Source organism: Brassica napus, chromosome A4 (assembly GCF_020379485.1).
Source record: "Brassica napus cultivar Da-Ae chromosome A4, Da-Ae, whole genome shotgun sequence".
NCBI lineage: Eukaryota > Viridiplantae > Streptophyta > Magnoliopsida > Brassicales > Brassicaceae > Brassica > Brassica napus.
This window is the reverse complement of record NC_063437.1, coordinates 939,927-963,158: the sequence shown is the minus strand read 5'-3', so window position 1 is coordinate 963,158 and position 23,232 is coordinate 939,927. Positions and strand designations below refer to the sequence as shown.

At 30.6% G+C, this 23,232-nt stretch overlaps 3 protein-coding genes across 3 annotated transcripts; 1 reads left to right on the top strand and 2 right to left on the bottom strand.

Moving 5' to 3' along the window:
* Positions 1-834: 834 nt before the first annotated feature.
* LOC106411510 (scarecrow-like protein 22) lies at positions 835-2,873 on the bottom strand. Its single transcript, XM_013852286.3, has 2 exons — positions 2,743-2,873; positions 835-2,643 (listed from the first exon to the last, which is right to left on the bottom strand). The coding sequence occupies exon 2, from the start codon at positions 2,634-2,636 to the stop codon at positions 984-986; it is 1,653 nt and encodes a 550-aa protein (XP_013707740.2). The 5' UTR covers positions 2,637-2,643; positions 2,743-2,873; the 3' UTR covers positions 835-983.
* A 247-nt stretch (positions 2,874-3,120) lies between these two features.
* On the top strand, positions 3,121-12,194 carry LOC111215413 (root meristem growth factor 10-like). The gene is made up of 2 exons (XM_022718898.2): positions 3,121-10,362; positions 10,979-12,194. Exons 1-2 carry the CDS (start codon positions 10,222-10,224, stop codon positions 11,273-11,275), a joined length of 438 nt encoding a protein of 145 aa, XP_022574619.2. The 5' UTR covers positions 3,121-10,221; the 3' UTR covers positions 11,276-12,194.
* Positions 12,195-20,364: 8,170 nt separating this feature from the next.
* On the bottom strand, positions 20,365-22,303 carry LOC125608253 (protein RGF1 INDUCIBLE TRANSCRIPTION FACTOR 1-like). The gene is made up of 5 exons (XM_048778303.1): positions 22,088-22,303; positions 21,808-21,984; positions 21,647-21,721; positions 21,373-21,513; positions 20,365-20,964 (listed from the first exon to the last, which is right to left on the bottom strand). The coding sequence occupies exons 1-5, from the start codon at positions 22,088-22,090 to the stop codon at positions 20,635-20,637; spliced, it is 726 nt and encodes a 241-aa protein (XP_048634260.1). The 5' UTR covers positions 22,091-22,303; the 3' UTR covers positions 20,365-20,634.
* Between the last annotated feature and the right edge of the window lie 929 nt (positions 22,304-23,232).

Sequence of the window (23,232 nt, the reverse complement as noted above, 5' to 3'; positions counted from 1 at the left end):
TGTTCTTTTTTCCTTGCTGAATGGTTCTTTTTACAGATAGCTTTTGAAGTTCTTAACTTCTTCGGATCAGTTTATGGTGAATTAAAGGTGAATGATCAAATGTGATGCGGGTGTCAAAGACTCCGGTTCACTCATCCCTGGACAAGGTAATTATTAATCAGGCCAGTTTTTGTTCTAGCCTAATGTATTTTCTAACCTGTTCTTGTGTGATTGCAGGTGGAATATTGGACAGAGTTGATAGTTACGTATTAACCGGTGCATTAGCCCACTCCTTCGTAAGGCTTCATGGAGTTCGAGTCTACGCTGTCATGTGACCTCAAGAAACCCATTATTATAGTTTCAAGAACACATACAAAACCGACGAGAGTGAAATTAAAAAAAGGATAAAGCAAATGATGGTGATGTGGGTAGAAATGAAGCTTCCGGTGTATTGTTTCGTTTAATTGAATATCAGTTCAGTAGGCGCGTTCTCAGGCGGGTTGTATTACCGGATTAAAAAAAAAAAGGCTAAAATCATGTGGGGATGCTAATGAATGCGTTGTTCCCAAGCAGACTATTGTAGATTTTGTTACATAAATAAAAAAAAATCTGAATGAAAAAGGAAACCATAAAATGAATAATCAATTACCAATGATATTAAAAGGTCCGGTAATTAAGAAATGATTGGGAAGAGGAAAGACATGGGTGAGAGATCTTTTTGACATCGATTACAATAAAGAATGTTACCTTCACAACTTCACTGCAGAATCTCAACACTTAAAATTAAGCAGCTGGGTTATACATACATACGTATAAAGTGGTAATACTTTGATTACCATGTGATTTCTTACTTCATTGGACTAACAAAAAGATACTTATATATATCATTTGATTGGTTAATAACATCACAATCAAAGATTAACAACACATTAAAACATGATTAAACCCAAATTAAAAAGCTAAAAAATAACAAAATACTTTTTATTTTTATTTTTTACCCTCTTTTAACATTTCCAAGCTGAGACAGCAACAAGTTCTCTCTTCTGCCAACATAACACGAGCGAAGACTGTCTCTTCTCCAAATGAAACCCTCTCATCGGATTCCTCTGCAGCAAATACTCCGCCTGCGTCTCCGCCGTCTGACTCATCGCCACCGCAGTAAACCCACACTGTCCAAACAAGCTTCTCCACGGCGGAGATTTCTCCATCCAACGGTAACGATTAGTCAACAGTCTCTGCATCCACGGCTGCACGCAGAACCTCTCGATACTCGTAACAGCTTCCTGACTACTATTCGGTGACTCGAGAGACTCGAGTAGAGATGTGTAGTACTGAAGCGCGTCGACCACAGCGTTGGGAAACGGCGCGTCGGGGATAGTGTCTGAGCAAACGACGACGTTTGGAGAGATTTGTTTGAGGAAACGGAGGATTAACGGAAGGTAACCGGAGATAACCGAACTGATTGGGAGATTCACAGCGATTGCTTCTTTCTCAGATGATCGAATCAGAGAGAGAGGTGGATTCAGGAGCGTCTCCATGTTCAGCATCTCCATCTCGAACGTTACTCCGGTCTCTCCGGCGAAGGCTCTGAGATTCTCTTCGGTGAACCGGAGCTCGAACTCGTCGGAGACGGTTGAAGGAGAGGAGAAAGATGTAATCTTTAGCGATGATAACGATGATCTGTTCGCGAGTTCTTGAATCAGAGACGACCATTGACCGCCGTAACCGACGTCGAAATCGACAATGTGGATCCGGTCGAACCGGTCCAAGGACTCGAGGATGGTCTGGTTTGCTGTGAAGTTAACGAATTGGAGAAACGGCGACGTTTCGGAGAAGGCTCGGTAGGCAGCGATTTTAAGGAGTAGCGAATGAGGAGACGGTTGGGAGTCTTGGAGTAGAGATTGGAGAGATTCTGTTACGTAGAAAGCCGCTCTTTGAAACGGAGGTTTCGGATTGTTAAGGTTGTTGCTGAGGTTGTGATTGAGCCGCGCCAATATCCCTTGCGCGAGTACGGGACTGTTGTTATCGGTTCCGGTTAGCTCCGCCGCCGCGTTGAATAGCTGCTCGGTGATCACCGCCGTTGATTCGGGGCCAGCTAGCTTCTGCGGCGGGTCGTGACCCGGATCCGAGAACGGGAAGCCCCAGTGGTGAGAAACGGGTTGACCCGAGTTGAGTCTTTTCGCCGGCGGAGACGACCCGCCGGAGAAGAAACACGGGTCCGGGTCCGGGTCCGCCGTGATCTGAAACTTCACGTCTTCTTCTTCCGGCGGCGGAGGCGGCTCGTCGAGAGGGAAGCCGTAGCCGAAGAGTGGATTCGGGTCGGATCCAGAACCCGGGTCGAAGCCCGTGAACTCAGAGCCCGGATCGGACATAATCAGTCTGAAGATGCTCTGCTCTTGTCCCGGGGAACCGGAGAGAACTCCGTCGAGATCCTCAAAAGTCATCTGATTGCATTTCCCGGCGGCGGCGCCGGGGCCACCGTGAGAGGAAGACAGCGTGGTGGTTGAGGAAGAGAGGAAGGGGCTTGGGCTTCTGCTAGAGTCTAGAACAGAGGTGGGCTCGCTACTACCATTGTTGACACCGACAACACAACAGAGATCTTCACGTGTTCCGTAAGAGAAACCCAGTCCTTGTAGCTCCTCAAAGGGCAGGGGCATGACCAATCTAAGAGAGAGAGAGAGAGAGGTTGAGTTAGAGAAGAAACAAAACCCTAGATCTCAGAAGAGAAGAAGATGAAAGCTTGAAACTGAGATTGGCGCCCACATTTTTCTTTAGTCTAATCTCATGCGTCGTGTCTTCCCTCTACAATAACATACCAAAGTGATGATCTTATTCATCAATGCCCTCTCTCTCTCTCTCTAGATTTTGTTTTTCCCTGTGTGTGGTGCCTTGTGTCTGTAGATTTACTTATCTACATCTGTATCATTTCATATTCCCCTCTCTCTCTGTTAAGCCTACTCGTATTTACAGCGCGTGGTTCTTAATCTCTCTAGGGACATTCATTTGTATTTTTCTCGTATTTTGACTTCAAAATTCGTATTTATGTGATCTGTTCTTTTGGCAAATAGCTCTGAATTTGCTAAGAAAATATTTGACGTTTGCAAAAAGAGAAAGTTTAATGTAAGATTGAGACTCTACTTGCATTATTCAAACTTTGATTTACCATTACTGTTTTATTTCTCGTTGAATATATGTCTAAATCAAATCATAGTACTGACCAATAAATAGTATACGACATTACTATTTGCTCACGATTTTCACATATTAAAAATATTTATATACTAATTGTATTATTTATAATTTTTATCAAAATTCTTATGCCTTACTCTTTAAAAAGTGATTTTGTTATCTACAATATGATACAAACATTTACTAATCAACTAAAACTAAATTTTCAACGCTTTATAATTATTCTACAAAATCAACTCTAATTAATTTTTCTGCTAATAAATATTAGATACTTTGTTATTCACTTGATATATCAATCATACTCAGTGTCCAGTCAAGTAACCTTACTAAACTAGTGAGTCTAAAAGTATATTTCAGTGTTAGTGTTGAGAAAATATAGTTTACATAAATTTAGTTACATGTCAAAGTGGGAACCAAATTTAAATCTTATATATTAAAACAGAAGTCACAACCTTAATGCATGTGTGATTTTTTAAAAAATGGACTTAATGAATCATCACTAAAAATCAGTTATTATTTATTCATTTATTAGTACTAATATGGCTTATTATATCATTCCCTAAATTTCTGTTACACGCCTACAATTTCGGTTTGGTTTACAAACCAATATTTGGTTCCTTAATTATTGAAATTGTAAATCATTATCAAACCAATGCATCAACGTTTTTGCTCAACCGTAAATATAAATCATTAACAAACAATCCTTAGACTAAAACATTAACGTATAGTTCTAGAATTGTAAATGTGAGTTGTTTGTTATTTAAAAAATGCATTAGAACCTCTGTTATATTCACTTACACGTTATATAATATATGATCAAGTGATGATCCACCTCTTACACATCCCCTTGAAGCATTTCACTTGTAAAGAAACATTAAACCGGCGGTGTTAATTTTCAACTTCTTACACATTATATACATAGATGATCACATATTCATCACACTGATCCGGTAAACAAAAAAAAATACTTATTATACTAAATATTTATATAAAAATAAATGAAAACAAAAACTTTGCGCGGGTCGAGATGTAGATCTTTCTCTCACTATGGTAGTTTCACACTGATCTGGTAAATAAAACAAATAATTATATGTGTAATATTTTTGAATATGACAATAAAACAATATTTTACTAATCTATATATATATAGTTACGATTTTAATAATAAAATAATAATCCAAAAATATATATATAGAAGAAGATACAAATGCATGTGAAATTTTAAAACAATTTATTCAATAAAAAATATACCGTATACTTATCATGTTTTAAAAATTGATAGACATATATATATATCAATTTAGAATTGAAAACAAAATGTTTATATAAAAATAAATAAAAACAAAAATTCGCGCGGTTGCGCGGATCGAGATCTAGTACTACTCTTATTTTGCAAAATAATGTAAAGTGAACCTAGAAAGTTTAGTTTTTGCTTTTCTAAGGAGAAACTGTTTAGCCTGCTAATATGGAATAAACAATAAAAATAAATTTTACGATTCAAACTGTACATAAAACTTATTTTATTTTGAGTTATTAGTTGATTGTTTTATAATTCAATATTTATAAATATTAAATAGGAGCGTTTAACAAAATTGTGATTGTTTTGAAAATATTGTATATAAATCTATTATGCTAAGATTTGTAGTGTCTAAAAACAAAAACGGTATTGATCCTCTGTGATTTTAAAAAGACAATACATGTCTCAAGTAAATACCTTCGACAAACTGGTAATATCTTTGTCATTGCAATTAAATCAAAAATATATATGAAGGAAATCAAATAACTCATAAATCACCAAGGTTGGAATTGTTGAGGGTTTTGTGTGTATGAACGAAGGGGGAGACATTGCTTATATGATTGTCATAAAGCCAATTCCATGTTTTTGTTTCTTTTCTAACCAATTAAGACGGAATAGATTAGTCATATTAATTGGATATTACAATAACAGGAGACATGTTTTTTCAACACAAACAAGAAAAAGCCATGTGAACTTCCACCATCTTTGTAATCTGCCTAACATATATTGTATTAAATTATAGATTTTTTGCTTTTTGTTATGTTTACGGTTTAAAAATACCAAATTGCGTATATTTACTTAACTTAATTTCTAGCTGGGCTGGCTAAAGGAAAGACATATAGACCGAATGTTACCTTGCATACATATTAGACTATTTCTAATGTATTCTTTTATTTTTACCTCTAAAATAAAGTATCATCTCTAAAATAGAGATGAATTTCTCTCTAATGTATATTTCTATTGTTGCCTCTATAATTGAATAATTTCAAAATATTATATTTTAATTTTACAAGAAATGTCTTTTATTTATAAAAATTGATAACCAACCCTATTTACTTTTAACTTTTAAAAGATTTTCATAAAATTATGAATTTTTTAAAAGTAAAGTTTTATTAAAAGACTATTAGGTAAATAAAAATGTAATTCCATTATAACAAAAACTTTATTTCTCTATACAATAATTACTTTGATTATAACTATAAAATTTGAAAGTTAAAGAACTGTTTTGAAAAAAAAAATATGACTATATAATTGAGGAATGCTATTTTTTCTCTATAAATAGAAAAAAAATAGCAATATCTATTTTAGAAGTGAAAATAAAGGTGGGATGGAACACATTTGACTCTATTATAACATATAGAATTATAGAGGTGAAAATAATAATGAGTTGTAGATGTTCTTAGACCATTTCCATTGGTTTACTTTGTTTTTTCCTTTAAAATAGAGTGATTTTATAGTAGAGTTGGATGTTGCTCCAATGATATTTTATTTTATAGTGAAAAATAGAGTGATGAACAAAGAAAAAAATATATAGAGTAAATATATTTTTTACTCTATTATAGAATAGAAAATAAAATGTCATTTAAACATTTTTACTCTGAACTCTATTTTATAATGAAAAAATATATTGAGATTGGAGATACTCCAGCGTACTCGTAATTCATTATGATTTAACTTAATTTAAACAAATGTTTTTAATTTTAGTGAATAAAAGAAAAAAATATCCCGACTCTTGAAAGTAAAATAATAAAAAAGGAGTAAATGATATTATCCTGGTAATTACTGAGTGGAAACAAGTGTGTGTTTTTCTTTGTTTCAAATAGTAATCAGAGCAATATAAAAATGTTACACTTCATTGATAAATTATATGTAAATTTAGAGTAATACAATACTTATAGTATATATTTACTCCACAGTGACCAATTAATAACAGCCTATAAGTTTTAACTGTTTCTAGAGTAATACAATATATGTTGATTTTCTACCTCCGATTTTGCTGTCTAAACCGGTGATTTCTTAGTAGAGTAGTTGATGTTATTTAAAAACAAATTTCAGTTTTTATGTTAAAGAAAATAAAAAAGAGATAACTTCGATGAATCACCAGCTAAAAATTTTCTTACCAGTGGTCTAGTTAGTATTTCATAAATAAAATGGAGTAAAAATGTGAAAATATGAAAATAAATAGATAAAATGGAATAAATGTTATTAATCTGATAAATAATAGAGTGAAAATAAGTGTGTGCTTTTCTTTGTTTAAATAATATTGAAAGCAGTATTTCACTTAGCTGATAAATTATAGTTAAACTTAGGGGGTGATTGGTAGTTGATGTAGGTGCTGTCCACAATCCTATTTATTTTTATAGCACCAAATTTAGAGCAATCAAGCTTTAATTTTTTTTTTGAAACCACAGCTCTTGAAATAACCTACAGCTGTACAAGTGCTCTGCAGAGTCAAATATCCAAATCAATTGTTTAGTGCTTTCCATAAAATTTTACAGCAATAAAATCTAAAGCCACAATAAAAAGTCTGTAGATTTTTTTCTACATCAAAAATTTAAAAGCTACAGTCATTACCAATCGGACCCTTAATGTAATACAAGACTTAGAGTAAAAAAATTACTTTATAATGACCAATCAGTCTGTCACAGCCTAAAAGTTTTGATCGTTTCTGGTCAAGAAAGTTTCAATTGATATGTTAAGGAATTTCGAAAGAGGGGTAACTTAGATGAATCATGTCATATCCAAATTAAAGTCACAATCCAAAACAAGGACAGTTTAATTGTTATATGTAACCAGTTATGTTATTTTTGTTGGTTTATGATTGGTTATCAATACTTATTATGATGCACACACTGCTACACACAACCAATAAACCTGGTTCGAATAAAAAAAGATATAGCGACGGCGGAAACAAAACATAAAGTAAAAGATGGTGAACAGATTGTATGAGCTTATAATTTGTCATGACAACAACCAACAGAACCATGTAGTACTAACCTTATGTTTGCTGGTCAAACTATATAGTATTTGTGATTGGCACATTATTAACGTCCCTAAGTTGTAATTTATAAAATCTAGAAACAGTTGACACCAAATTATTAGACAAACAAATCCGACCGGGGCATGGCAGTGTTACTATTCTATTATAATTTATAAGGAGTTCATCTAAATTATTTAATACTAATTAACAAATAAGGTTACGTCAGCTATGAAATTATGTCGATTATGTTCTAGAATTTAGATGACTACTGTTAAAGCTTAGTTTTCAAATCCGTTGACAACTAAAAGTTCAGTAATTTTGGAAGCGAAGAATTTAATCTTGTTCCATTGTTTATTAATCCAAATATAATCCGAGTTGGTCATAGATGTTAGCTGGTTCGCTAATTGCTAGTCAATAATCCCTCTCCCTCATTTCTTGCAATGGATTTATGGATACTTCTTTTTCGTAAGAAACTCAATTTTGGAAAATAGACGAAATGTATTTTAAGTTTTGGAATTTAAGAAGATCTATTTTTTTTCATCTCATATTGATGGTAACTTGTTTGGGGGTTTATGGAATCGTTTGAACTTCATATCTCCTGTTAACTAACTATGGGCCTTGGTCCATAGCTTAACCACTAAATTGTCTTTGTTAAATCAGTTAAAGTTTAAAACGTTCCTTAAGTCACGTTTACTTGCCAAAGAAACCAATCAAATATTACCTCCATAAGCTTGCAGTAATCTAAAAGGAAAGAGGAATCGCGATGTTTAATTCGGGTTCAGTTCGTTAACATTCCCGGATCAGGCCCATGGTATATGTTGGGCTTTACCAAGACAGTGATGGGTTTTGTTTGTACTTGATCCGTAGCCGACATGGCATTAAAAGATAAATCACATGGAGAAGAGACACGTGTCGAACTTAACGGCAATAGCGGCTTCGGGTTGTGGTTAGGGCACGATCTTTCGTAAAGCAAACATAAAAACAGAGCGGTGATGGTCCCACGCACACTTGTCTGCTGCATTGTGGGACCCCACTTTGCTAACATGGACCCACACGTTCTTTGCTCTTTTCTTATTTCCATAAAATGTTTAATCCCATGTCAACTCATACCCAATAACCCAAGTCTAATCTTATTGCATTATTTGACAAAACGCACATAATCGTCTCATCATGTACATAGATGTGTCTTTTAACCATGCAGATATTTTCTCGTTAGGTAACACGTTTATTAAGGTTTCAAGAAAAGTGTCAAATCACATCATTGAACAAGTTTTCCACCACCATCCGATCAAATCGTTGAGCAAAACTCATGAGCATCAAGTTCTTATCATGTCTGCCAAGTTTAGTGTGAAAATTTATAGACATTTCAGTATTGAACTGCAAGGTTTTAATGAGTAGTACGTTGTGATACTTAATTGGTCTTATGTATATTCAGTATAGTTTTGCATGTCTTCAAACCATAATTAAACTTCAAAATCTATATATCCATTGTATTGAACTAAGTCAAACAAATATATATATATATATATATACACATAAATTGCATGCATTCAACCATATATAGTAACTACAAATTATATTATTTGTATTGAATATAAAATACAAATATCTTTGAGACTTTTGGGGGTTTTAGCAGACACTACCAGTGTCCACTTGTTGTTAACATCAAACTATATATGTCCGTTGTTCATTAGAAGCGTGGGAATTAGTACTTTATTAGCATTAGATATATACTATATAATTGCCATAAAGTCAACGTAATGCAACGAAATACCTAGGTGGCTGTAATGTCATTATGTTCAAGTAGATACGAACAACTAAACATGTATCATGTATAAAATTGACCAACATATATTTCAATGTAAATGATTTAATAATACGTACACATACCCACACAATGAATGAATCATATACAGGACGTTGCAATACTTGATAGTTATATATTCAATTAATCACAGATAATATATATTATACATGTGTGGTGTTAGACTTTGAATAATGAGTTTAAGTCAATGAATAAGCCATGCGTATGATAAATAAATTAAACAAACTTGGTTCAATGTTTCTGTGAAAAGAAACGTAGGTTTTACCTGTCAGAAATGCAACAATCCGTTTGGAGAATGTTTTGGCAGAAAAAAAAACTGCTAACCTTTTTGTCAATCGCCATTAGAAATATCGATCTTACCGCGTATGCTAAGGTTCCCGAGAAACATACACATGAAGTGAATGAAAGACGAGTTATAGGGGACAAAAGTTAACAAGGTAGCGTAAAACCATGCAAAGTGTTTGAAGGCTCCAACGTAGAGACAAAGAGTTAGGAGCTAAAAACCGCTTCTTGGGATAAACAAAAGAAGCATATGCATCAAAAACCCTAATCCTACTTTTTGCACGTTTCAATTACCAGCTAGATTTTTGCTCTATTTATTAATACAAATATAGATATATACAAAAAATAACTAAGCGGTGTCAATCTGAGGATGCTATAACTACGAGAGAGAAGACACAAGTTTGGTCTTTTCACTTTTGCTTGGAAGGTTTCTCTGGTTTGCATCAGTGAATCCTTCATAGACATAAGAGGGGCCACACAGACACCCTAATCTGACCATCGCTACAGTTTTCTTCTTCTCACTCAGACATTTGCATGTTCTCTTCTTCTCCTCTACCATCACAATATCTTCAAAACGTCATATCTCTCTCCATCTCTCTATATATATAGGTCTGCAACTGTCTCGGTTATAGTCCAAGTCATATATCTTTCTTGGTCTCTATTACTGGTATGGATCCGTTGAGGACTACTTGCTTCTATTTCCTTTGCATCGTCTTTGTCATCCTTTCTCCGAGTTGCTTATGCGATTCTCGCCGTCTTGGACCCATGGAGAAGAAGCTTGGTGTGAATCGTGACCATTTAATTGCGGAGGTAATCCCCTTTGCTTTCTTATGTTAGAGCCTGAGTTATTTTCAATGATGTTAGGGGTTTTTTCGTGTGTGTGCAATATATATAGGGTATCTTCTTAAGAAAACGTTTTGGCTAATTCACATACGCATATATATAGTATATTATATAACAAAACACGGATTCAAGTATATCATGATCGTTGATACTAGCATGTGCACAATCCCTTAAGAATGCATGTTGGTTCATTGTGTATTAGGTAGGTTATCTTTGAATATGCCTATTTGACAAAACATAAAGAAGCTTTAAATATACTTGTTTTTAACATATAGATGAACTGAATTTCATATTTTCTTTCTCTTCAACCCAAATCTATTTATATTTATGATTTGTAGGCATGGTCCAAATTAACGTACTATTTAAAGTCAACACTAGAAGTTTGGGAGCAGATTATATGGTCAACTAGTACCGTAACTAGTTTCTCTTATATTTCATAGAATCTCATGTATTGTGATCGGGTTTGTACTAACCATAAAACGTACTTAGTGCACTTATATAGAACTATAAACCAAAAGAAAAATAAAAGCTAATTAATCATACACATATACACAACGATACTAATTATTTTTCCATGGCACAGAACAACGAAGAAATTACAAAACATGGCGTTCCTTCAACAAACGTGGCGAAAACCTTATTGAGTGAAGCACCGATCGAACATGACGTAGCTAACCATGGTCAGATAAATGGGAATAGTACGAAGGACGGTTTCAGGGTAAAACGTGCTTCACTAGACAAAACCGTGCCGTCCAAAAGAGTCTCGAGAACTTGGAAAGTTCCTAAATATTCAAAGAAGCAGCCTAGATCAGATCACGAACATCCAGCATTCAGTCTCGACTACATGCAGCCCAGCACCCATCCGCCTCATCATAATTAACTTTCTCTTGATCAAATTTCTACATTTTGACTCGTTTAATGTGGTCACAAACGACCTAGTTTGAAGCTTTATATAAAATATACTATATGTTAAATAAAATAAACTAGTAAAGCAGGTTCTTGATGTTGTACGATACTACTCCGGTTGCATTTCTTGATTTTGTGACTATATCACGCATTCGTGCGCATATATCGATCATGGTGCACTACTATATTTACTCGTCTCTATATACATGCATGGTTACCTCTCTTTTGAATTTTTTTTTTTTTGTTGTTAAAGTAGTCCTTTGAATGTTATGTTAATACTAAATAAGAATGTACTTTTGTTGTTGTAAAAAATTTCGTGATATTAGACTAACTTACTAACGATTGATTGATCATGATTCAAAATTTAAAAAGCAGCGAAAATTTTGATATACTTGATGGTTACATAGCTATAAGTTCTGATGGCATTAAAACTTTGCATAAGCAAGTTTGTAGTATGTACATATGTCAGTCAGTAAAGTTGGAGCCGAGGAAACAAAAGATTGCCCATAGTGACAAAAACCATATAAATTTCATTTGGCACACATGATGGTTGTGCATGGTGTTCGGTGTCTCGTTCGAATTAGTTGGTTCAGATTTTTGGTGCCATGTTCGTAAGTTCCGTTCGGTTTTACTATTTCCAGTTCATGTTAGTTATTTGGGTTCGGTTTGGATTGAATTACAACCAATACATATTTGAAACACCCAAAATTTGAATTAAAAAAACTATTAAGATGGATATTTGAATCACCCAAAATCTAAATTAGGTCAATCTTAAAATTTTAGTATTTGTGATTTGTTTCCTTTTTAACGTATACTAGATTCTGATCCACGCATCTGTGTGGATGTTTTCTAAAAAAATTATATTGTTCAAATTTTCTTTTACCTGTTTGTAGAGCTGGTCAAAAAATAATCAAAAGTAAATAGTCAAAGTAGCTAAACGATATTCAAAACACCAAAAAATACTTAAAATAATTTTTTCTCACAAAAAGCAAAAATACTTAAACGATATTCAAAACACCATAAAATACTTAAATTTAGGTATTTTTTCTTAAACTGCTCAAATTTATATGTTATATTATTTTTATTTTTAGATTTTAAGAAATGTAAATTATATATGAATTTTAAAAAATTTAAAATAATTTAAACGGTTTATCTGAACCCGAACAAAGCTCTTAAAGATCCGAACCAAACGATAATGGGTAACTAAAAACCCACCTCTACATCATTGATTTATATATTTTTACCACTTACCAATTTTTAAAATATGTTTACTATAATTTCCTAAGTTATATGAATCAATTTTATTTTTTATTTTAAATTATCATTTGTTTTAGTTGTTTATATATATCTTGATGGGTCAGAACTGAAATGTAGATTTGTAACAATAATGGTAAATTATCATTATTCGTTTGTTTATCTATTATTTATTGAAAATTACCAGAAATACTACATTCATAGTTACACTTTTTATGTTTACACTAATCATTTTTACCCTCACTTTTAATGAAGGATAAAAAAAAATTATATATTTAAGGTTAACTAATCCAGACTTAGAGGTGGAGAAGAGTTTTTGGAATGTAAAATTAAGGATTCTAATAAATATATAAATAAATACTTAAAAAATATAAAACAGAATTAAAAAAATCATTTCAAACATAATTTTTCGATTTTTAAAAAGCAGTTTTGAAAGAAAAAAAATCAAAAAACAAAAAAATTATAAAAAAAAGTTTGAATTTGAAAAAGTATAATTCGAAAACATAAAAAATTACTTTTTTATCTATTTAAATAATTATTTATTATATATATAGATAACAAGTGTATAAGAGCATGATTATAGCTGCCGATTTCTTTAAAAGCTCTTTTTTTTAGTTTGAAAAAAAAAATAACCAATCGTGGGCCGCCACATGTCAGTGGGGCCCGCAAACAGTGCAATAAACACTCCAAAATTGATCCTTATTTCATATGTTTTATGATCGATTATTAACCTTTTTGTGGGGTACACACTCTAAAAAACCCACTAGGACCCCGCAATAAAGATGGTCTAAGAGTCTTTTGACACTTAATGAAGATTGTATTTTTGAAAATGTTCTTTTAGTGGTGGTAAAGATGAATAATGGTACCATGAAATTGACAAACATGAAATTCTCTCATTATTTATTTATTATCATAATTCATTACTTATGTCAAATTTACATTTTTAGTTCTTAATAGAATATATAAATAGGTATTAGATGATATTTTTATAATAAAATTATTCACATTTATTATATATATTTTCTTAAAATATGTATTTTGTGCAATATGTTATATTTTAAACTATATTAGATAAAATATGTTAATTCCTTTATTACTTTTAATTATATATACATTGTCTTTGGGATTCATATTAATCTATTGTACTAAACCCACATAATCATACAAGTAATCAAAATGGGTAATTATGATATAATAGTAACAAATATGGGCTAAAATAATTAAAAATTTTTATAAGCCCAATTTGGTGAGCAAACAAGAAAAAATGGGGGGGGGGGGGGGGGGGGGGGGGGGGGGTGGGTGGGGAGGATAAGTTTTAAATAGGTACGTGGAATATTGGTTTTAATGTAACTGAAATTTATGATTTAATCGATAGATTTCTAATTTATTTTATAGTATACATATAAGGAATCTTATTATATAAAGTTAGGTTTTTCAAAATTGCTAATTAGCATGATCGCGACATGTGTAAATAATTTTTCTAAGATTGCAACATGTGTCAAAAAATAATCTATTTTCTTAGGATTTAAAAGAGATTTAAAAAAACAAAAGTTATTATTACAAAAATATCTTTTTATGATTATTTTTAACATTTTGGAAAAGAAAAATTACTATTACATAGTCTTTTACAATTATATATTGTTAAAATTATTGGATAGTAATTTTTATTTTTTTTAAATCCTAAACAAGTAAATAATTATAAAAATTTATTTGAAAGTAATTTTTTGTTAAAAAAAGTATAATTTTCGTTTTTAAACATAATAAAGAAAGAAGATTGTAAAAAAAAAATATATGCTAAAAAAAAAACTAAAAAAGCAAATTATGAAATCCTACATATACAAGATATTATTTAATAAAATCAAAAAGTAAAACTGACTATAAAATAAGTAATATTTCTTTTTTAAAAGCCTAAACAAAAGAAAATTGTAAATGTTATACTATTATATTGCTATTACATAGTCTTTTACAATTATATATTGTTTAAATTATTGGATAGTAATTTTTTTTAAAAATCCTAAACAAGTAAATAATTGTAAAATTTTATTTGAACGTAATTATTTGTTTTAAAATATATAAATTTAGTTTTTAAAAATAATAAAGAAAACAAATTGTAAAAGAAAAATATTAACTAAAACAAATCTAGAAAAAACGAATTATAAAATCCTACAAGTACAAAAAATTATTTAATAAAAATCATAAAGGAAAACTAACTATAAAATAAGTAATATTTATTTTTCTAAAGCCTTAACGAAAGAAAATTCTAAAAATATTACTATTGTTTTACTATAAATAACAAATTTCCTTTTTATACATAATTGTATGTTAATAATTTATAAATAAAAAATAGCTACAAATATTTCACAACTATATTTAGGTTTTAGTTCCACATATTATTTTCAAAAAAAGTTATTTACGAGAAAAATATTACCTAAGTATTTTCTTTTAATTTCTTGATACAACTCAATTTTCCTTAGAATCTTATTACATTTTACGATGCTAACGTAATTTTTTCAATTATGATGTGTTGTCGTTTATTAGTATGTGTGAATATAAAAGTATGATAGATATGTGTTTATACGTATAAGACAAAATATTAAATTCGTTAAACAGAAAATTTTATTAAAAATAAATTGATTTTATACAAATTTTAAACAAAAACGAATTAGAGTATCCTACCTATATAAGAAAACTTTTAATGAAAAATATTAAATAAAATAATTATAAAATAAGTAAGTTTCCTTTTATAAAAGTCTAAATAGAATAAAATAGTTAAAGAAATATTAACTAACTTTCCTTTTTCATACGTAATTTTGTGTTTAGAAAATTATAAACCAAAATAACTTCAAATATTTCACTCGATATGATTGTTACATGTGCAAATAAAAAATATTATATTGTTAATGTGTTAATAAAAACCTCGCATTACGTAAAAATATTTTTTCTTTCCTAAAATCCTAAATAAAATAGATTTGTAAAGTATTTTTTCCTTTTTTAATCTTGGCCAAATAAGATTTTTTTTAAAAACAAAATGCTTACGAAAGATAATTGTAAAAGTCTATTTAATAGTAATTTTCACTTTTAAAATTTAATGATAGACATGATACTAAAATCTATCTAATTAACAAAGAAAAATTGTTAAAATAGTTGTGATATTGAAAAAACGAATTTTGAAAATAGTAACTTCTAAAAATAGTTAATATTAACTGGAAATAATTATTTGATAGTAATTTAATTTTTCTAAATCCTACACAAAATTAAATTTTAAAATATTATTTAATATTAATTTTTTTTTCTAAAACCCTAAAAAAACTTTAAGAGAATATTTGATATATTTTTAAAAAATTAAAAACAAAAGAGATTTTATCATATTTTTAAGTTGTAACCAAAATAAAATTGTAAAAAGTTATTTGGTAATGTTTTTAAGAAATATTTGATGATGAACATGATACTAAAAATTACTCCCTCTGTTAAAATTAGTTTAGATACGAATTGTATAAACAATATTTTTTAAACTTATTTAATACTAACTAGAAATAATTATTTGATAAAATTTTATATTTTCTAAAATTTTAAAGAGAAGATAATTGTAAAAAGTTATATGATAGTAATTTTCCTTTCCTAAAATCCTAAACAAAAATATAAAAGAGTATTTATATATATATATATATATATATATATATATATATATAAGGATTGTATATGAAAAGGAGCCCTTTTAAAAAAAATCCAAACAAAAATAAAATTTAAAATGATTTAATAATAATTTTAAAAAAATCGATGGCAAGTATGATGTTAAAACTGTTTAATTAACAAAAATAAAAAATTAGGATGTCGTCATGATTGCTATTTATATGCTTTTGGTCATACGAAAATCATACATATGTTTGATATATATTTTCATGTTTGGTCATAAGAAATAGATTATTATTATTGTGAGCGAAGTGATTTTTTATGCATTTTGTCAAAAAATCAAGTTTCATCGCTATCTTATTACATTTTTTTGTTTTTACTATGTAATGTTGTTATAGAAATATATCATTAAGAAATAATAAATGAAGAAAACTATTAAGCATGAGATAAGTTTTAATAAAATATTAAACTATTACATAAGAAAGTGTATGATGTTGTCAATGACTCGATTGACCTTATTTAACTTTCAATTTTGTTCATTCTAATTCTTAATTCGGGTTGGATTGAGTTTAGATTAATAGGGGCTGTAAAAAAAAAAGAGTTTAGATTAATAGGTATGAGTGTTTTTTCTAGCACTAAGTAGAAAGTTGATAAAAATTTATCTATGCACATGATTATAAAATACAAATATTAACTGGGATTTATGTGTAAAAACGAATTCTTAATTATAAAATAAGTCTCACACAATATATGCAAAAACAATCCTACAAAAAAAAATGATTTATTACTTTTATTTCTTTATTAAATTAAAACATCAAACAAAAACCGTTGCAACGCACAGGCTCATATCTAGTATTCTATAAATTAGGCAAGTGCAGATTTTTTATTTAAAAGTTGATATGGATTGGTTATTGTGACTGGAAATTGTCAGAAATATAGGAGATGTTATTGGTTAAGGGCTAGTGGTATAAACTTATAACTAGATTTTGACCCGCGCTTGGAAAGCGCGGGGTTGTTGGATTATATTATAATAAAAAGTTTTATTATATCGAAAAACATAATTTTTAACAGCTATATAATCTAAAAATTAGTTTATTTGAGATTTTATATGTACACTTTTACGTAAGTTTCTTTTCGACATGAGAATTATATCCGGATCAAAAAAACAAACCGAACCGACCCAAAATTATAGGTTTAGTTCAGGTCCAGAGAAGATAACCTATTGGGTTTTTTTGACCCGCATGTCTTGGTTTGAGCCCGGGTCTTACCCTAATCCCGATCATAAATATGTGTTTATTAGGTATATTTGGATATTCCGAATATGTTTCCGGTATTATGGATATTGTTTTTAAGTTTTTGGTTTACAATTAGAGTTTGATTTCAAGTAAATTTTTCAAATTAAAAAAAAAATTGGGTATTTGGATAAAATTTTGGGTATTTTTCAGTTCATCGTGTCAGATTTTGTATAAGATTTTAAATTTTTAGGTATTTGAATTTTTTTGGTATTTGTTTGGAGTTTCAAATATTTTTCGTGTTTCAGATATTTTTCAGATTTTTCATATATTTTAAATTCTTTTAGGATCTTAAATACCCGAACAGATGTGGACCCATTACGTCCATATCAGGTCCAACAACCTTTTGATATAGATTTTTAATGTTATTGTACAAAAACATGGTTGATGAAATATTTTTCTAAGTAAAGGTATCATAAAAAATAATATTAAGATCTGTTAAAAAATATTTAAAATATTGTATGTTTAGAATAATTAATGTATTATCAGAAAAATAATAAATAGTTATACATAACTCCAACAACTTTTTTATATTAGATTTTTTAGAACTCTTTCCCTTTTAATAGTATTGATTCGTTTTAAGTGAAAATTATATAAAAGTATAATATCTAAACAAATAATTTTCAAAATCTTGTATAATCAATACTGATATCGTGAAGTCAGGTTAGCTTTAATAGAACCAATGAATTTCTTCATTTTTGTGAAGGTAACATGAATATTCAGAAAAATAATTTTTAAATATGAAAATATTATCAAACTATAGACGGTTGAAAGTTTAGTATATGATATGAGATTTTAGTGGGAAAGTTTATATATGATATGATTACTTTATTATAAACAAAATAGGAAGTTCGAATGTACACATATATGTCTTGTAATTTATCTTGCTTTAAATCATATATTATATGATAAAAGTGATAATATAAAACATTAGTTTCAATGCTTTTACGATTAAAATCAAAATAATAAATATAGTAATAGTAATGATTAGGATTTAGGAGTGAGATTTAAATAAATAAAAGAATTGACTAAATTATTGTTAGAGAAATATATGGTAACATATTGTTAGTATAAATTTAAGGTAAGACCAAAAAATAATGAATTAAATGAAAGGGTCCAAGCAATTTTTATAAGTAGATTTTTATAGATTCCTTCCCTTTTAATAGTATTGATATTAAAGGTGAAGTGAAGGTTAATTTCTAGTTGTACTTCAGTTTTAATAGGTTAGACTGATTTTTGATATTTGCTTTGTTTCAAAACTTTACGGATATCCAGATTTTTCGTATCAAATGAAAGTAAATAACAGATCAAATAAAATTTAACGGATAAAAGGTTCAGCTCTATGTATATACTTTGTTCTCGGCCAAAGAGACTTTAGCTAGTGGTGATGCATTCTATTATCTTGTGTATGGTTAATCTTTGGGTTTCGTTTTCAGGAGAAGAAAGGTCGTGGGCCTCGTGGCTCTCCTCCGCTTTGGTACATAACTGTTGAAGAACTTAGTTCCCTCTCATCGTAAGTACACTTTACTAGTGTTTTATGAAAATGCACATTGAGTTTCTGAGATGTTGTTTCCCTGAAAACAAAACCCAAAGATTCTTAGACAGGTTCCATACTGTGAGAAACTACATAATAATTGTCATCTTTTGATGTATTTAAACATGTTCTTAGACACCTTGGCGTGTTAGTGAGACTCGCATCGGTCAAAACCGTGTCATCATACTTAGAAATCAAATCAAGTTTGTCAGTTTCCACATCGTAAGAGGAAGTGGATCTCTTCACCATCTTTGAAGCCTCCTTCTGCGTTAGAAGGTCTACTTGTTCTTTGACCATATTGAATTTGAAGCTACTACTCTTTAGACTGTTCTGCCCAACAAACCTCCTCGCTAGGCCCGGTACGAACTTCGTTGCTCTTTTTAATACTATCTCATATTTGCACAAAAGTAGCAAAACTCGATATCTGTTACTACGTTATAGTTTCAAACTCCAAGCATTTGTGGAAACTATTTTATTATATATATGGTTCAAGTTCCAGTGCACACAAATGGCCTGTCGCATTCAAATCTACAAAGCAGCAAAACTCGGTTTCCGTTTTCATTTTAGTGAATTTTGAATTAACTGTAAGTCTGTAACTTTACATAATCTTTTTGGTCAATACATAGCTTACTTTCTTTATTTTTTTACCTTTTTTTTGATCAAATACATAGCTTACTTATTAATTTACATAAATAGAGCATGCAGTTCAAAAAAAAAGAGCATAAATAGAGCAATAGTATTGAGCAGAGCATTATTATTAGTATTCCCATATGGTCTAAGAACGAGAAAATATTAAGATGAAGTAGAGAAGTGGAAAGGAGAAAGGTGGTCCAGGGAAGCAGGAGAGCAAAGACTATTTGCCTCAGAAAACATTCACAATTTCACGTTTATCCATAATGTCTGTCCCAATCTTTTTGTCTTCTTTTCTCATGTAAACCCAATTATTCATTTTTCATTCGTGCATAAACACAAAAAACATTATGCATACAGACAAATCTCATATTCACATACCACAAACACACTCTTATCGTGGAAAGATTTTCTGAAAAATCTTGTGTCACATTTATTACCAACCAACTGATATCAAATGATTCATTTATAAGTTGTGTAACCTATATTTTCTTTGAATTTATAAGACGAGACTATCATAAATTATTTTGCAGCCACGTTTTTAGACTATATACTAGTATAGTTTCTCCATCACTATTTTACTTGGTCTCTTTTCAAACGTATCATTTATCTCAGCTAAAGAAAAGATATGGTCGGCCCAATGCATTTATTGATTTAGATTCATAATCCTCGAAAGTTGATAATTTACTACACCGCAGTAAATAATACTAGTGAACTGAATATTGCAATCATGGAAGTAAAATTATTACTCCCTCACGAAGACATTATTCATTATTTCCATATGCATTTAAATTATTCGAAACAGATAAACATAGAATTTCACCTTTAAACCATACACAGACCAGACAAAATCAGAAGACTTGCTTTCCTAAAATTCGATTATTTAGATATTTATTTTTTTTTAATTTAAAAACATATACTAATATTAGACGACTATATTGTTACGTTACGTGTATTCATTCTACTTACCACTTTAACCAACTCCATACGGACCTAATAGAGCGGTGCTCGTTGCGGCGGAGTATTCTTCCTCCGGTTGAAAAAGTTCACCGGAGCTTCCGTGTTGGCCGAAGCAACAGCCGTCGTGACTCTCCGGCAAGTCGCCGTCAAGCTGCTTCTCTTCTTCCTAACGACTTCAGTTGACGCGGTGCAAGCCAGCGCCTGACACCAGAACATGTCTACTCCTACGTCACCGTCTGACTCTGTTGCCTCGAGCGTGGAGCTAGGCGTAGTAGATGTTGCTCCTTCGTCCGTTAATTGAAGAAAGTTGCAGACGTGGAGAAACCCCGAGAGTCCTCTTTGTCTCATTATGACGTCACTAATCTACAATTAAAAAAAACAAATTTCCCTTTAATTATGATTCGTACACGCGTTTGATTAATAGTGCATCGAAAAGTAACAAAACAAAAAAATAATTCTATCAAATTAGCCATTTTTAAATTTTCATAAAAATAATTCTTAAGAATCAAAATAGGGCATTTTTATTTCGAAAATTTTATGTCTTATTTTTTATTTTTTAAAATTAAAACCTTATCCCAAAACACTACCAATTAACTCTAAACTAAGTCTAGATTAGTAAAAATATATTTTTATACTTTAATAAAACTTATTTTGATCATTTTCTTTCCTGAAAGTTATTTTAAATGATATTGGGTATTTGATAAAATTTAAAATGAATACGTAATTAACGAGAAAGGATGTTCCTTTTAATTAGAAGAAACAGATTAGTACCTTGCAGGAGAGAGAGCAGAAGACGTAAGGAGACTGGAGAGACCGGTCACAGGTGTAGCAGAAGTTGCCGGAGCCACGAAACTGTCGTGAGTGTGGCCGTTCATTGATGAACACAACTTTCGAACTGTTCGTTATGTATGGCTTTAATCATCATCATCATCAACACATAACACACAAAACGATAAAGAAACGCGTATTAATTGAAAGCAACGTACTAGCAGTATACTTAGGGCGCATGAACCCATTTAAATTAGTTGATTAAGTGTAATTAAACCTGAATTAAAGAGCAGTCCATTAGCTTGGAACCATCCTCTACCCTCAAAACGTCGTTATACACATACCTCCTTATCTACAAAAGATTACAGTAACAGAAAGTTTACAACTTTGAACGATAATTTAAAAAAAAAAAGATAATTTTCTTTTTTTAAAAGAGACCTGAAGAAGACGATGAGAGTTGTGAGAAGGGAGACAGTGAGGGCAGATGGAAAGACAACAGTCGATACACAAGATGTTCTTCTCGTTCTTCTTAACATCTTCGTGGTCCAAACAAGCGTTGAAAAACTTCTCCTTTAGCAAAACCTCAAGCCATGCAGGGAAGTCTTTAGGTTCCATCTGCAAAATTGAACCAAGACCCATGTTTCAATTTCGGATCTTTTGTCTAAAAAATTAAAACTTTATCAGAACCCAGAAGGAAAAAAAAGTGATCATAACGCACCATGACAGAACTTTCTGTCTCTGTGAGGTAGTTTACTCGGGGAAGGGGATAAAGTAGGCGAATTTTGAGCTCTCAGTGGTGAAATTGAGTCACCATTCCCAGAAGGAGAGAGAGAGAGAGAAGAGAGTAAAAGAGAGAGCGGCGCCTGGAGAGAGTGACTACTAACTTAAATTTAAATGAGCCTAGGACGTGCAATCTCTTGGTTAATTAATGTGTTTTTAATTGTGTGATTAGTGAACTTATGATCAAATAGGAATTAGGATCAGGTCTATCTGAGGTTACGTGTGTAGATGAGAACACTCAATGATCAAAAATGATAATTGGGGTAATTATCATTACCTTAAAATAGTTGTAGATGAAAAGACCTTTAACCTACGTTAGCAGAGTTTTAATATGGAATTTAATAAAATGGTTCCGTGATAATTAAGTTAACATGTTAAAGATGAAATAGTGTCAAAATTAATATTCGCTCTTTTTGTAATCTCTGCATACAATAGTTTTAAGATCAGAACAAATGTTTGGTTATTGTTTATATGAGTATCAAATCTTATGTATATAACTTTTTTAGCGTTATTTATTTTATTTGTTGGTCTGTTGTGTATGGTTAACTGTGAAAAAGTGCTACATGACAAGACTCTCTCCGGCTCTCCCCAACAGTCTACTTTTCATTTTATCAATGGCACTTTCGTAAAACCAGACATACCTACTAAAAATAAATTATCTTTCTGTTAATTGCATAAAAACACAAACAGATATTGTAAATATGAATAACAAACTCAGTTTAGTATTATTAGTCCATTCCAAAAGCTAAGAATGTAACCATTAGCATCCAAACAAAAATTAAATTAAGCACCGTTTATAACTAAAAAACACAAATGTAGTATTGAATTAGAAAAATAGAGAGAGCAAATTCCAAGAAGCAAGAGGGCCGCCTAGACCTCATCTCACACAGCTGTACGCTTCTCGAAAACCAGTGCAAATTAGTTCTTTGCTGCTTATACTACGAAAAATACTTATTCACACTAGGCGGCCTCCTATATTGGTTTTGTTTTACATAATAAAAAAAAAAATCGCAACTATCAATTTGAATAGTACGATTTTAAAAAAAACTGAAAAGGAATTTTTTTATTTTAAATAAGTGTTGA